Raw genomic sequence first — 16,739 nt, forward strand, 5'->3', positions numbered from 1 at the left:
TATGCCTTACTATACTATGACGTTTTTATGCCTTATTATACTATGACTTTTTTTTTACTATACTATGACTTTTTATGCCTTACTATACTATGACGTTTTTATGACTTTTTATGCGTTACTATACTATGACTTTTTATGCGTTACTATACTATGACTTTTTTCGGACTTTTTATGCCTTACTATACTATGACTTTTTTAGGACTTTTTATGCCTTACTATACAATGACTTTTTATGCCTTACTATACAATGAATTTTTATGCCTTACTATACTATGTCTTTCTTATGACTTTTTATGCCTTACTATACTATGACTTTTTTATGATTTTTTATACCTTACTATACTATGACTTTTTATGCCTTACTATACTATGACTTTTTCATGATTTTTTGTTCCTTACTATACTATGACTTTTTATGCCTAACTATACTATGTCGTTTTTATGATTTTTTATGCCTTACTATACTATGACTTTTTATGACTTTTTATGCCTTACTATATTATGGCTTTTTTATGACTTTTAATGCCTTACTATAATATGAATTTTTTATGACTTTTTATGCATTACTATACTATGATGTTTTTATGCCTTACTATACAATTTCGTTTTTTATTACTTTTTATGCCTTACTATACTATGATTTTTTAGGACTTTTTATGCGTTACTATACTATGTCGTTTTTATGATTTTTTATGCCTCACTATACTATGACTTTTTTATGATTTTTTATGCCTTACTATACTATGACTTTTTATGCCTTACTATACTATGACGTGTTTATGCCTTACTATACTATGACTTTTTTAGGACTTTTTATGCATTACTATACTATGACTTTTTTAGGACTTTTTATGCCTTACTATACAATGACTTTTTATGCCTTACTATACAATGAATTTTTATGCCTTACTATACTATGACTTTTTATGACTTTTTATGCCTTACTATATTATGGCTTTTTTATGACTTTTAATGCCTTACTATAATATGACTTTTTTATGACTTTTTATGCATTACTATACTATGATGTTTTTATGCCTTACTATACTATGTCGTTTTTTATTACTTTTTATGCCTTACTATACTATGATTTTTTATGACTTTTTATGCCTTACTATACTATGTCGTTTTTATGATTTTTTATGCCTTACTATACTATGTCGTTTTGATGACTTTTTATGCCTTACTACACTATGACGTTTTTATGACTTTTCATGCCTTACTATAATCTGACCTTTTCACGAATTTTTATGCCTTACTATACTATGTCGTTTTTATAACTTTTTATGCCTTAATATACTATGTCGTTTTTATAACTTTTTATGCCTTAATATACTATGACTCTTTATGCCTTACTATACTATGTCGTTTTTATGCGTCACTACACTATGATGTTTTTTTAATCTATTTTTGCCTCAATATACTTCTTTTGCCTCATTATAACATGATATTTTTTGACATTTTTTGCCTTACTATAATATGACGTTTTTTGATTTGTTTTTGCCTCAATATACTATGACATTTCTATGCCTTAATATACTATGACATTCTTTGACGTTTATTTGTTTCAATATCTATGACAAATACGGTAATGACCAAGGTTGCTTATGTAACTTTGACTCTATTTTAAACTCACAGAAACTGATGTATTAAATGTTTTATTGAGATTTCAGTGCAGCTTGACAACAGCAAATGATTTTATTCTTTACAGGGCTTTAAAAGGTGTTGGTCAACTTTCCAGATTGCACCTTGCGACCCCATACTAGTCCTTACCAATTTCTCATTTCTTAAAGGAAAAGAAAACACTCTCAGACTCTGAACATGCCTTATTTTTTAGCTTCAGACAGATGCACTCCCAGTTTTTGATGCCATCTAGCTCTTGTTGCTATCGAGTTTAAAGTCACATTGAACAAAAACATCTGCCAAATGAATGTAATGTAATTAGATCATAACATTTTGTTTGCCGTAAAGCATGATCAAATTTCAATCAATAGGTTCAATCGACCCTGGAGAAACTCTGGATGATGAACATGAGACGCCAAAAAACATCATAATTTTATCAGATACTTCAACCATGAATCTCTTGTTTCCCAGAAGGTCAAAGAAAGTCATGAGCAGCTAGAGCAACAGCTGTAGGGAGCCAAACAAAAAGCACCAGCAGCAGAAGGAGCAGGAGGCTGTTTAGCATTGCCTGAAACCGGAGCATCATCACTGCCATCAATGCAACAACCAAAACTTTAACTGGCGGCATGTAGAAATGAACCTACAAAGAATTATCATCAACACTTGGTATGTTGCTATAAATATGAAATATTGAGTAATGTAGCTTAAACAGGCCAACTAACAATCTAAGTTTCATTTTAGGTCAATGAAGAAAAGTTCATAAAATTAGTCAGTAATGGGCACTCAGAGAGCACAAACCTCCGCCAAGGCCAATGTCAAACAACACACTCCAGACTTCAGAGAAAAAAAATTCAGGTTCATAGTAAATGATCCGGATGTGCCCCAAAATTTAATGGGTTCCTCCCTGGTCCATGTCCCATCCCTCCACCAAGTTTGGTGCAGATCGGCTCAGTCCTTTTTGCATTATCCTGCTGATAATTAAACAGATACGGGTGAAAACATAACCTTGGCTGAGGTAATTATGCATCAAGTACAACAACAAACTGAGCAAAGTGCTAAAATTGCTCTATTAGAGCACTCTGAAAACAATGAGCACACAGACCTCTGATAGGTTGTGGATTAGAAAATACATGTATATTGTACAACAGGAGACAAATACCTTACAGGAGCTAAAAGGATGTCTATGGGAGGCAAAACAAAATCTTACCTTTTCAAGATTTCCCAGAGACGACAGAACATGGTTCCCCATTTGCCCAAAAACAACCTAATATTTAACAGCTGGAAAGAAGCTATAACCTGTCCATGAGCTGGACTGTCATTAATATCAGGATGAAAATGAGTCTGGTTACAGCTGCCAGGGAAAAGAAGCCTCAACAGAGAACATCTGGATTGCATTAGCATGATGTTTTCCTCAGTAACCCACATTTCAATGAACCTACTGAAGGTTTGGAGTTTTTTCTGAAAGGATACAAGTATAACAAAGTGAATGAATGATAAAACAAAGAATAAATGATAAACAGTATCGAAGTGCGTTGTCACTGTTGCATTGACGCTAGCATCACTAGCTGTGGCTGCTGGTGTCTGAGTACATGTTTAAGCTTTTGCTCCCAAAACCTTGTGAGTAGCAAATTAAACTTCCTATTTATCTTTTATTATTCATATTATTCCATGTTAAAATTTAAAATTATTAAAATTATTCTAAAGTCATTTGTGTTTGAGTTATATTTCCTGGCAGAATTTATGACAAGGGCCCTCAGACTGTGACGTGTGACCCGGTAAATGTGCCTCTGTGGAGAGGCACAGTACGGACAAAGATAATCATGAAGCAATTACAGTAAGAGCACTTCATCCACTCTTATCCAGGGTGACCTACATTGAGCAGATAGGAGCTTGGTGTCGGACTCAAGGGCACTTCGACAGAATGCATGGCAGTTGATGCACACACCTTATCTTTTCTGGGAATCAAACTTGTGACCTTTATGTTTTTAGCAGCCTCTCTAAGCACTCAGCCACCATGCACCCGCTTCCTTTACTGTGTAATATCATGGGCTAATGTGAATTACAACAGGAGACATCTGATTGTTGTTTTGAAAGGAAAAAACAATAAGGGGGAGACAAATGAAACACTGATGTTTATAATTCTTTGTTTACATGACAGTTTGCACTCATTCAAATCACCAAATTTATAGGTGCAAGGGAAATTTAACCTTTGAATGTGGCAGCATTGGTCTCCACTCGATCAAATGAAGAAACAAGTCTGGGATTCTGAGCCAAGAATCATTTGGTTAAGTGGCCCGAAGTGAGTCTTCATCAGCTGAAGAAAAAGTTCAGTCATCTGTATTATTAATCTGATTGTTTTCTCATTCCTCATGCATTCGCCCTTCACGTTATGGAGTCTGTCAGTGGACAGATTCATTTTTCAGGTAAATTCGTACAGAGAAATAAGCAAACGCCCAAGAATGGAAGAGAGGGATCATTATTTACTGAGGGTATTATATCTATCTATCTATCTATCTATCTATCTATCTATCTATCTATCTATCTATCTATCTATCTTTTAAAATTTTTTTTAATTACCACTTGATATTGTACGTTCGTTTATATAATGATTGCAACACTTACTAGTGATTGCATTGAAATTTTCTCACATTTTTGTACTGCAGTGAGTGGAAGCATTTATCCTCCAGCTGCTCTAGCGAAGCTCTCTAGTGGTCACCAGTAATGACTGTCATTATACTGGGCAGCTCCCAGTGGCCAACAGTTGGACACTGGTGAAAAATACCAAAGCTCTCAGCTCTCTGTTAGTAAAACCCTTGAAATGTGGACACAAAATGGCTCAGCGTGAGTGAGTGCTGGACGTGATGTGTGTTCCTGAGCAGCTGTCTTCCTCTGATGTACTTTGAGGACTAAAGCAGATTGTGGCTGACATGAATCTGACAGACCAGCTCCAGACAGGATCACGTTGGACCTGTTTTATCCTCCGCACACAGGCTGCAGAACAGATCTACAATTTTAGCCTTAAAAAGCTCTTCATGGTCTGGGTCCTTGCTGTGTTATGGGGCTTTGAAGGCTGTATGATTACTCACATAGCTTGTAATCACCTGGCAGGGCCCCTCAGGCTCTCCCAGAGGGACCAGGATTGACAAAACCTCATCTGACAGGGCCCTGAGGCTCAAAACGACCCGCCTGAGGAGAGGGGCTACTTAAATCTGTAACATTGTTAGGATCATTGTAGTTTCATTAGTCATGTCCTGATTTTTTTTTCTTCCTGTTTTTGTCTTTATTGGACAGCATACCTACAACAAATACTTGCTACCTGAGGCTAACGCTGTCCAGCTTTTGTCCAGACTGTGTCAACAAGTCCTCAAAATGCTCATTTCTATTTTTAGCAAGCAGCGTGGCTCTAGGGATGGCAGTGTTGGTCTTTCTGTTTTTTTTAAGACATTCATGGTCCCACGAGTTTGAATCCTACTGACTTTGATGATCTGACAGTGTCTCCAGCGCCACCAGGAGGCTGATATTTGATACACGCATTCATGTCATGGATGAATTGTAATAACTTTGTGATTCCTCATCTAGCCTTTGGTTTGTGACAAATACTTACAAAATGAATGCAGTGTTTATGTATTATACTATAACATTTTGTATAGGTGATGACGTGTCATATTATTGTATCTTCCAGCTAATGATTATTTACATTTTTGCTTAATCTCTCAGTGATATTTACAATTAATCAGTCAGTTGTGTAGTCTGCAAAAAGTCAGAAAACAGCCCAAGGCAATCCTTTCAAATTTGTTTGTTTTGTCTGACTAACAGACCCAAAATTATTTATCTTGCAAAGGTATGAAACAAACAAAAGAGGCAAATCAGTGCATCTAAAAAGCTGCAGCTTGCTTGATAAATCACTTGAATGAAGATCAGTATCTAAATTACTGTTGGTGAATGTTCTGTTAATTGTTTAACTATTTGTTTAAGCACTACACTTTATAATGAACCTTCTATATATTATATAAACAGCGTACATGTCTGAAAGGCTCAGGTGATCCTCTTTTCTTTGGCACCGATGTTCCCTGAAGCCTCACACACATTCATCGGTGGGATAGGTGACTATTGTCTGTTGTAAACGTCACCGGCTCTTGGGAATGAAAAGGAATCACTGCAAAATCAATTATGCAATATCAATACTCCCTCCGTTATGTCGCCTCGCACAGCTATTCACATTCACGGGGAGAACAGTCCCTTCCAACCTGTTCAGAGACCATTAAATTAACTGGAGGCTGAATAGTGAAATGGGACGCTCGGGAAAGAATAAATTCAGCGTAAGGCATCTGAGCGTGCACGGCAGAGAATGAAAATAATTCAATTATCAGTGGCTTTCTTTAATATGAGTCATGTTGCATAAAGCATGACTGTGATATTGATCCACAATGCTTAATGTTCCCTCCTGCTGCTACTTGCTGTGTAAGGGTGTGTTTAGATTGGATTATAATCTTTGTTTGGCATGAGCTAATGAGATTTCAGAGACAGAAAATGAAGGCTTTCGTTCCAAAGTGATTTTTTTCTCTATTCTGGGTATCACTCAAAATGATCAGAATTTCGAAAGCCCCCGGGTGATACACGCAGAAAAACAAAAGTTGTTTTTGCATGAGCAAAGGTTTTAGGAGGACTGATAAACTTTTCTTTCATATCAGAATAATTTTTGCGAGCAGGTGTTTTCAAACGATAAATATTCATAATATCATTACGCCTCAGATGTGTTTCCTACATCCCAGCAGATTGTCTCCACTACTTACAGCTGCCTGTGTAACAAACCGGCTTCTTCCTCCTGCCAGCATGCATTGTGCAAGAAAAGGTTTTCTGTGTGAACAAACGATTCATGTTTTAGTTCTGCTTTCTTATAGCCATAATGAAGCCACGATGACATTCACATCAACAGTTTGACTTTTTTTTTTTTTTTTAAACGAGCAAATGGTGAAAAAGGCTTTAGTGAAGACGTAGGTTGTCTCTTATATAATAATCCAAAAAGCTCAGACTGTACATTTCTCCTCAGCGGGATCAGCTCGCATTTAAAATTCTGATCCGCTTCAGCTTGCCTGCCCTCCCTAAAAAAAAAAAAAAAAAAAAAACCTGTGGATGTGTGATATCAGCAGAATTATTAAGTAACACACAACAGAGGCACATATTCACTTGCAAAAACCAAAATTCGATTTTTGAATGTCTTGCTTCAGAGCTAGGAATGATGCAGGTTTTTCAGGGAGGTGTGCAGCAGATGATTGCATATCAACATATTCAGTGTTGCTGTCAGAGAGAGGATTGTTATTCTGTGTGGTGTCCTGGAGGGTCTCGACTCAAAGAGCAGCCTGGGCCTGGAGCCTGGAGACTATCGTGTGTGTGTGTGTGTGTGTGTGTGTGTGTGTGTAGCCAGACAAAGTGTCTGGGTTCATAGAAAACCAATCGAGACACCTGCTGGCTACCACTGCCAGCCGCTGATAAAATGGGAAAAGAATGTGTTGGGCCTCCGGCGCATATGGCCGCGTTGAAAAGGGCAGGGTGGCAGAAGAACGGTTTCCTCATTTTTTATTTATTTTTTTTGTTTGTCCTTAACACCTGCCACTTTTACCGTATAGTGAATGAACCTAATGAAATAAAACACATTTGTGCACTGTGATCATTTTTTATTACAAAAAGAAACAGCGGCTCCGGGCGGAAAACAGATAAAAACAAAAGAAAAGGCTCCAGTAGAGACAGGAAATAGCTGCTTGAGCAACTTGACCCACAGCTACAACATCAGGATTGAAGCACTTCACCATTTATCATGCACGGAGAGGATACTCTGCAAGAAATACATGCGGGGGGGAACAAACAAACAAACAAACAAACAAACAAAAAAACGAAACACATCACCTCAGCACAACATCGCAACATCTGCGATAGGTAAGGAGAAGGCCACAGCAGATCACAAGAACATCACGTCATCGAAAGGGTCACAGTTCACTTCCTGTCCGGGCAGGAAAGAGATCAGGGAAGGTTTTTTTTTTCTTTTCTTTTTTCTTAACTTTTCAGCGAGTTATATGACATCTCCGTGAAGTGCAAAGACACCGTCGCATCGGCGAAATCAGGGATTCCCAGTGTCTCTGCTACCTACGATACTGTAAACAATCTACACTATAAGGCGCACAGTTGAAAAGTTGCCCAACAAAAGAGCCACAACATCAGTTCAGTAAAGGGTTTGATGTGAAAATGCAACGTCATCTTCATCATCAACTCTCTGCAGATCTGGCATACCAACTGTCAATATACCAACTGCAGGCAGTAAAATGCTGTTTAAGTTTTCTTTAAATGGGCATACTACACACACACACACACAAGGGAAAAAAAAAACTACATTTAAAGACAAAAATATGAACCCATTTTCTTTCTTTCCTAAAACATCAATTTAAACTTTAGTATTATTTTTTTTCAAATTAGGCACACGGTACAGCACAGTAAACGTTTTTATTCTTCTTCAATACCTCTTTTGGTTGCTGACATCTAAAGACGTGGACACCGGCGGTCCCTTCCATGTGACTGAAAGGACAAATAGTTTTATATCGCACACACAGAACAGTTACAGTTACTCGCTGCTGGCATCGATCTGTCTGAACCCGTTCCGAAACATTAAAGGGAGAACTTTTCCACCACAGTTTCTTTCAATGTGATTATTTAACCTGCTTTTATGACCTCGATACCAGTCTTTTTAATGGTCTTACCTAAATACGTCGAAGGTAACAACCACCGCACAATATCTTACAAAGACATAAGGCATGAAACTCCTCTTCGCCTGAATCGCATCAGTCGTATAAAGTCTTCTGGACCTCTCGCGTCTGTCCACAACTTAAGACAAAATATGCTTAAAAACAAACAAAAAAAGACCTCAACTGTTTTCGCTTCAAATATTTTTTCTCCTTTAACTATTTTAAACACTGATTGTCTACATTATCAATAAAAATCTAAGGACGTAAACATGATAAGATGTAAACACTGTTATCATCCAACTGGTTTGGATCTCAAAAGGATATTTCGACCCTGTGTGAGATGTGAGAAAAGTTATTTCCACACATGAGATGGAGGAGGAACGAGGTAGTCCGGAGGAGAGCTGATGGCAGGGGAAGGAGTTAATGGGTGAACCTTAAGTGGCTCTGGTGCATCGCTCGGACTGAGGGTCACGGTGGTTTGATCGATTAATCTTCATAGCATAGTTCTAGTCGTCTTGTTATAGTTGAGAATTTCTGATGTGGCAGGGAGAAGCTGTTGAACTCTGGTTTGGCGCTCATTTTCGACGACGACCTGCCGTCTAAATACTTTTCAGTCTGAACTTTCAGAGAGATTTCCTGAAAGCTGTTTTCCTGGTGAATGAGCAGTCATTTGTTTTCAGGGGCCAAAGTGCTCTTTAGGCATGAAATCAGTCTATTTTATTTAATTTTTCTAATTTGCCCAATTTCCTCAGACGATGCGGTAATCGAACGTGTCCTTCTCGGTGTGGTCAGTCCAGTTGGACGAGGGCATGCTGCGGTACGGGTCCAGCAGGATGCGGAAACAGCGCACGATGAGCAGGGCCAGGAAGATGAAGAGCAGCAGCACGAAGACGAAGGCGGCCTTCTGCTCCAGCGTCAGGTAGGAAGGCACGTGATGGCCGCCGCCTGACGAGGACAGCGTGCTGCTGAAGAGGCCCTCGGCCATCCTGGGCACATCCATGCTTGATCGTCTCGGCTCCAGCTCTTTGTCGGTTGCTGAAAGATTTGAGGTGAAGATGGGCGCAGCCGATAAGACCTGTGTGAGAATCCAAACACACGGATTATAGATCACGTCCTCCGAGGTGTGACAGATGGAACAGCAAACCAATATATCAGCTTAACGTAATTCTAGAAACAGAATAGGTCCCTCACTGACAACAAGAACAAAACAGAATGTGTCTGAGGCCAGAAAAACGCAGCTCTCAGCTGAGTTTATTTTCGGAGCTCCAGGCGAAAAGCCCAGTGTGAGTAAAGAAGGCTCCTGGGACTCCTTTGGCCCTCACTTTCAGCAGTTCGGGGGTTTTGAATCGGCACTTTGGAGTTTTAGTTATACAACATTTATTGGCGGCAACGCTGCTCTGGAGGTTGATATGTCACTGGCTTTATTAAACCACAGCCTGCTATTCTGAGAACACCAACCCTGATCCCTATGAGTAATGTTGACATTCAACCAATCAGCAGCAGCGATTCATATTCAGTGACAGAGTTTCAAACATTGTCATGCATGAAGAGAAATGGATTTCTCCTCTCTGATAAGGTTACATGAATAAGGCATGAATACAAACAGGTTGAAGAGGGCAACTGCCCCAGGGCCCCCGAAAACATGTTCCTTCATTACCATGAACACACACAGTGGAGTTTATTTTGACTCAGTCGCACACACACTGTTCTGCTGCTGTAAAAACTCAGTAGAGCTCCAAATGTGTAGTAATTAAATGTACTAGTTCTACATATTTACCACTGGTTGCAGTATAGACCAAAATGCATAAAAAATTCCCTTTTCCCTTTAAATCCACCGAACTGGGTTCAGCTCACAGCACATGACGTGCAGACTTCAGTCAAGCTTATATTTGGTTCATTTAAATTTAAGATTGGTTGGTTACGGTTACATCAATCAGATTAATTTAGGATTAGGTTACAGTAGGTTAGGCTAGTTTGTTCATCAGCCTAAGCTTTACCATGAGCATCTGACACATAAAGCTGAGAGAAACAGCAGCTCGCAGCGTTCTGCGCGGATCATTTCATCTGGCAAAAAAGAAGAGGCAGTGAATTTGTCTGTTCCATAAAGACGGTTGGAGTTAAATTCATCAATCCAAAAACAGCCAGCGGGACTGTTCGCCATTTGATGTTGTTTCTCCCGCTGAGCAAATTCTCACTGAGTGTTTGCTGCAAACCATTCTCTCCGAATTCGCCTTCTCTTTACACTGCAGGGGCGCCCCAGACAAAATCATTTTTTATTAATCCTTTGATATCGGAGACTAGTCAGACATATGTGGTGGCTGAACTTAAAGGGAAATGATTGAATATTTTTTGTAGCTCCTATTGCTTTGCTAACTTAATAGCTGAGTTTTTGTGGTCGTGGTTCCATCACTAAAATCCATCACGCTGAACAACATGAGCAGTAAGATGCAATTATATGCTTCCCAAACCTTTTGGATGGTCACACCTTAAAACCCAAGTAACATCTACTTGTGACCTCCCATCACCTGGTGCATGTTAACTAGCTGTGACCAGTCCAATTAAAGAGGTTTTATTCCCCCTTGTTTCATTTGAATAATTTGTTTAAAGGTCTGAAACACGTCATCATGTAATCATGTAACATCATATCATGTAATTCCCAAGGAAAGCAAAAATCAGAGGAACATCTGAAAAATTTGCATCATGTTATGGTGCTCAAACATCTTTTTTTCTACCTTCCTATCCTGTTAATCTTCTTGTGAAGCCTCAGATTTAACTCCCATGGGTTGGGAACCACTTAACTGAATCTGTGTGTCTGGGTTGAGGTGACAATTGGCCATTTAGTGCGGTACAGTACAGCCTGGTAAATGGTAGATGATAAATAAAATGGTTCTTAATGTAGAGAAGGAAAAAGTATTTGGTTCAAAATATTCATTAAAAGACCACCTTACTTTACACTGTAGATATAGGAGAACAAGTAACAGGAGCAAAGTTATTAGGGTCACTGTTGATAGTAAAGTGTTTACTAAGATGATCAGATGGTTGTGAAAACGGGCTGCTATAAAGCGCTGCAGAAAATGCATGCCTAGCTATTTAATAAAACAATTAGTGCACACATTAGTGTTATCGCAGTTAAATTATTGTTCAGTGATTTGGTCCAACACAACAGATAGTAATTTGAAGAGTAGTTTCATCCCACTTTTATTGTATTTGTGACTTAGTGGATTGAATTGTGAAAAGTTTTCTTCTCTCAGTTATAAAAGAAATTAAATCATTATCATTATTATTATTGTTATTATTTGACACTTTCCCTGTGTTTTATTTTAAGCGTTGATCCATAAGAAGATATATTTGTGGTTTTAAGAAACCATCTCCTCTCTCAGGCTTCTCTCTGGAGCTCTGGTAACAACAGGTCAGTCAACAGTCAGCCAATCAGAAGAGAGGAGGCCCTGAGCCTCTTCTTCTTCTCTGCGGACTGAACATTTTTTTATACTTTCACAGTATTAATATAGAACCTAGAGCTGCTTTATAATCAAACACATGGACGTCTACCTTCAAACAATACGGGACCTTTAGGTAGAGCCATGTACTGTATGTATTACATAGGTTTTAAGTTGGTGTTGATCGCAGGGGTTGTGTTGTGTATTGTGAGTCTCACTGTGAGTATGAATGATATGGATGTGTGTTGATGTATCTGTTGTCAGTTGAGTACTGTCTATAAATTTATGGAGACTCCAGCAAGAGAAGCTACTGTTACAACACAGTGGGTAATGGAGATCTAACTAAATAAAGTGAATAAATAAACTCTGATTGGCTGATTTCTAGTATTGCTTGATAGACTCCTCTGTAGTCATGGCGCTGCGTCACCAGATCTCATGATGATGAAAATAAGACCCTGGCTCCAGTTCCATGCTCAAAAACTTTGCTTAAATTGCCACCACCCACTCATTTTCACATCAATCAGATTATCAGTCGTCTCTTAGAAATGTATGCACAACCCAAACTACAATCTTTTCCGGGTTTTGTCCTCCGGTTATGCTTCTGTAAGCGTGAAGAGCCGTCACAGAGACTGACAATCACTTGGGAGGGGGTGCTGGACGTGTTAAGAGACAGCTCCGAGTGACAAGACGGGCAGAGGAGCTGTCTCTCTCTCTCTCTCTCTCTCTCTCTCTCTCTCTCTCTCTGCCCAAAAAAAATAAGAAAGATCTCTGTAGGCAACTCTCAGGAGAGAGAGACAGATAGAGAGAGAAGGAGGGAGGGAGCAGCCTTCAGCCCTGCCTCGCTGATCAGCGGCCTGTAATCCATCACACTTAAAACTCAAAAATGATATTTCACAGCAGTGATTCATTGCCCTCGCTGTGAAAAAACGATAAGGAACGGGGCTGTTTTTCTTTGTCCGCTGGTTTTCCATCAGCGTTTACTGTCAAATCGTAATCGTCTTGTCTTCTCGTCCTCCAATGACACAGTGAGGTTACAGAGTATTAGCACTTTGGGCCAGAAACCACTCTGCTATTTGTTATGTAACGCACTTCAAAAGACTCCCCAACATTTACATCATCAGCGGCAGCAGCTCCATGACTAAGTGCTCAGAGTTCAGATCGTTTCTCGACAGTCACACCTAAACATTTAAGCCTCCTTTGACAAATTCAGAAAGGAGATCCACCTCCAAATTTCAAAAGGAAATCTGCACTGTTAGAAAAAGCTCATCATGTATTCATGTACTTTGCTCCTGGGCAGCTGCAATTCAGGAAAAAAATAATTACTCCTGTAGGCCTGAAATAGCCTGGAGATGACAGAAATACAGATAAACTAAGTCTGATATTAGAAACTGACCAGCATTATGTAGGTGCACAAGTTATTTTGGTCCAACTGTAAAGCATCAGTGACGATCGCCGCGGCGACGAGAGGAGGATGAAACGATGTCAAGCAAGAGAGTAAAATTGAGAAGGAAGTGAGTGTGACAAGGACATCAAGCCAAATTTAGAAACGAAGCCAATGATGTTGTAAAGTTGATCAAACCTCCGGGGCTGTGTGTGTGTGTGTGTGTGTGTGTGTGTGTGTGTGTGTGTGTGTGTGTGTGTGTGGTGATTATAACTAATGAGGAATTTAAAAGGCATTAGAGGAGGTGAAATTAAATGGTTAAGGGGAATTATAGGACTTTATTTTTCAGCTTGTAAATGATTTCATGATAAAAAATGTCCTTTATTATTATTGAATGACCACCAATAAGTTAAACATTGTACAAATACAATATAATACAACTTTAAATTCTCAAATCAGTTTTTAAATATATGTAAAAATATAAATTTTGATACATCTTTAAGTTTTAACCTTGAACCATTATCCTGTTTATATTTCTTTTTTCTTATTTTAGTCTTGGAGCCATTGCATTTGCATTGCACTACATACTGTTTGTGTACGTGACGAATAAACCTTTTATAAGCCATGGCACACGCACACGCACACGCACACACACACACACACACACACACACACACACACACACACACACACACACACACACACACACACACACACACACACACACACACACACACACACACACACACCTTCAAATCCCCAAAACCCTGCCTGTTGTTGGTAATTGAAATCAAAACATATTTAAATTACTATATAAGATTAATTCATAATATTATTTTTTTAATAAAAGTTCTTCAATCATAAATATGATTTATATAACGTTATATATAAAAAGAAAAATGCAGGCAAAAGAGGAAAAAGTGGGGAAAAAATGACTAATTTAGGTGTAAACGTGACTCCATCAGAGATCAGCCTTTGCATGTAGTCAGTGTATGAACACAAACCAGTGCTGATATGATTCCCCATACTGATACAGTCTTATTTAATTTGCCTGATCCATCCGAATGCGTGGAAATCAGCTGTGATGAAAGGGAGACACAACCGCAGTTCAACGCAGGACTGCTCAACAACAATTCAATGCAAAAATGATGAGCCGCCATTGAAATGAAGCTACATTATATTCAATCTGAAACTGACCCTGCTGTTCATTTTATTTCAGTAGAATTAAATAAAATTAAAAAAAAAACATTTTTGATTGAGCCTCAGCCGGACTCCTCTGTGCACACGTGGATGCATCAAAAATCTGTTTCCTCTCCGGTGCGTTTGTCAATCAAACCGTTAAAATGAACAGCCTCCCCGCTGAGGGCGAGTGATATGTGGTCTGCAGGTGAGAGTGACCGCGGCTGTAAACACTAACCTGTTGTTATCAGGGGGGGAGCTCGGGAATCTCCGTCAGCGGCAGCTCTCCATTCCGGTGGATGAGACGACTCTGGCTTTCTGACCGAAACAACAAAACGAGCAGCGAGCAGGGGCGTCCTCTCAGACCGCAGGGCTCCTCACTTCATGACAGACAAAAGCCTCCGCACAGCTTATTTCTTCTGTCTTTGCGGACTGAGCCGAGCAGACCTCACCCTCTCTGCTGCTGCCTTGTCTTCTGTTTTTTTTCTTTCCTCCTTCTCGTTCTCACGCGCCGCTCATCCCCGCAGACACACAGGCAGGGATGTAGTGGTACCCCGTCGCTACTGGCAACCTGTTGCCATAGCAATCCTCCAGGTAGGCTATATATTGCAAGCGGATGAGGGAAAGGTGTGGCCCTCATCATATGCCATCTGCAACTTCAGTGATCATCACAATTACAACACAAACGAAACAAATGTTGGAGAAGCAATTCAAAAAAATGTCTCTCACAAACACTTTGAGTGAATCAGTGGAGGTCAAATGTGAGTTCATATTGTCCTTTATGGCGTTTTAATATCCTGTTATTACAGACTTTAATATTATAATAAATGCACATTGTCACGGACATGATTTTGCAAAACTACACTTTCTAACAAACAATATCCAGGAGAGACCTGCACACATAGTGGCAAGAGCAATAAAGACTTTTCTACAGTTGCACTTGATGCTCAGGCTCTGTGTGGGGGCAGCAACAATTAAGCTTTGATGTGATTAATTGATGGGTATTTTAAGCAAAAAAACAAAAACAAAAAACTCAACTTATCCCTCAGTTTGGTTTTGTTTTTCTCTTTCTTATTTGTTTTGGGTGACAAATGTCAGAGTGTTGTGTTGGTGCTGTCTCACCCGGACAGACACAAATCCCCTGTAGAGCTCTGGGAGGGTGTGATGGTCCATGCAGGGGTCAGAGAGTGACTGTGCAGAGCAGTTTGGGGAAATCTGAGGTTATATAATGTCTTCAGTGGAGTGTCAGCATCCGACTGCAGTGCAGCATCTCCACCTGGTGGAGGTCGGTGAGGACTGCAGGTGGTGAGACTTCATCAACATGCATTTTCATCAAAAGGCTATAAACATTTCTCTAGCTTCATAGAGATTGTATTGATATAACTACAAGAACAGTATCTGAAGCTCAACTGCTAACTTTACTTAAATAGCCCTCAGATATCTCTTTATATTTACCTTAATGTAAACTCTTATAGTTCAGCTCTTACTAAGAGTCAGAGGATGAGTTTGATCCCACTGTCATACTTGTCTGTTAAATACAAAGCTGCGGTCAGTAGACAGTTGGCTTCGCTTAGCTTAGCATAAAGACTGGAAACAGGAAGTCTTAAGTCTTAATGCTAAGTTAGGCTAACAGGCTGATGGAGCGAGCTTTGTATTCACAACACACAGATATGAGAGTGGTGTCAATGTTCTAATCCAAAACCAGTAATCATTAATGAGAGCAGAGTCAACTGGGGATTAAAATGTCCTTATCGCATTTATATTTCATCTTCATCTTAATATGAAAAGTTCTGAAAGTATAAAATGAGCAGAGTCTGTTCCCTCATGAGTGTAACTGTAGTATTGACACGTAAAAGCGCTAAACTCCCACTCTTTTTATAACAGGCCAGCATTTCTCACCTTCAGGGTCTGGGCCCCTCTGTTGTTGAGCTGCTTCAGATGCAGTCAGAGTCACGGAGGATTTCTCAGACTCATTTCTTGACATTTAGCAATTTGAAATAATATATGTGCAAAACTAAAATGAAATACACATATGAATGACATACAGTAGACTTGTAACTCATCTGGAGTTCCAATCATGCAATTCCCATGAAATGTCTTATTAACAAGATCTTCAGCCACTATAAATCAGATAAACATGTGTTACTGTAGTGATGTCTGACCTGATTCCTGCTGTTGTGTAAATAAAAAGATGAGAACACTAAAGGTGAAGTTTCAATTTTACAATAAAACCTGATTTTAAAAATGTATTTCACACAGCCACTGTAAAAAATACACACAGAAAATTGTACTGTACACAGCCTGGTTATGAAAGACTGGGTGGGGAGATGCCGATTGGATAGCTAGGACAGCGGAGGTACCCGATTGGTTCTTGCTGCAGCTGTG

General features: G+C 39.2%; 1 protein-coding gene across 1 annotated transcript; it reads right to left on the bottom strand.

Moving 5' to 3' along the window:
* Positions 1 to 7,277: 7,277 nt before the first annotated feature.
* On the bottom strand, positions 7,278 to 14,945 carry LOC130171702 (cortexin-3). The gene is made up of 2 exons (XM_056379816.1): positions 14,593 to 14,945; positions 7,278 to 9,432 (listed from the first exon to the last, which is right to left on the bottom strand). Exon 2 carries the CDS (start codon positions 9,355 to 9,357, stop codon positions 9,106 to 9,108), a length of 252 nt encoding a protein of 83 aa, XP_056235791.1. The 5' UTR covers positions 9,358 to 9,432; positions 14,593 to 14,945; the 3' UTR covers positions 7,278 to 9,105.
* Between the last annotated feature and the right edge of the window lie 1,794 nt (positions 14,946 to 16,739).

Source organism: Seriola aureovittata, chromosome 7 (assembly GCF_021018895.1).
Source record: "Seriola aureovittata isolate HTS-2021-v1 ecotype China chromosome 7, ASM2101889v1, whole genome shotgun sequence".
Lineage (NCBI taxonomy): Eukaryota > Metazoa > Chordata > Actinopteri > Carangiformes > Carangidae > Seriola > Seriola aureovittata.

Bases quoted from the DNA above. Each gene is read 5' to 3' on its own strand.
- LOC130171702 (XM_056379816.1), bottom strand. From the start codon at position 9,357: ATGGATGTGCCCAGGATGGCCGAGGGCCTCTTCAGCAGCACGCTGTCC.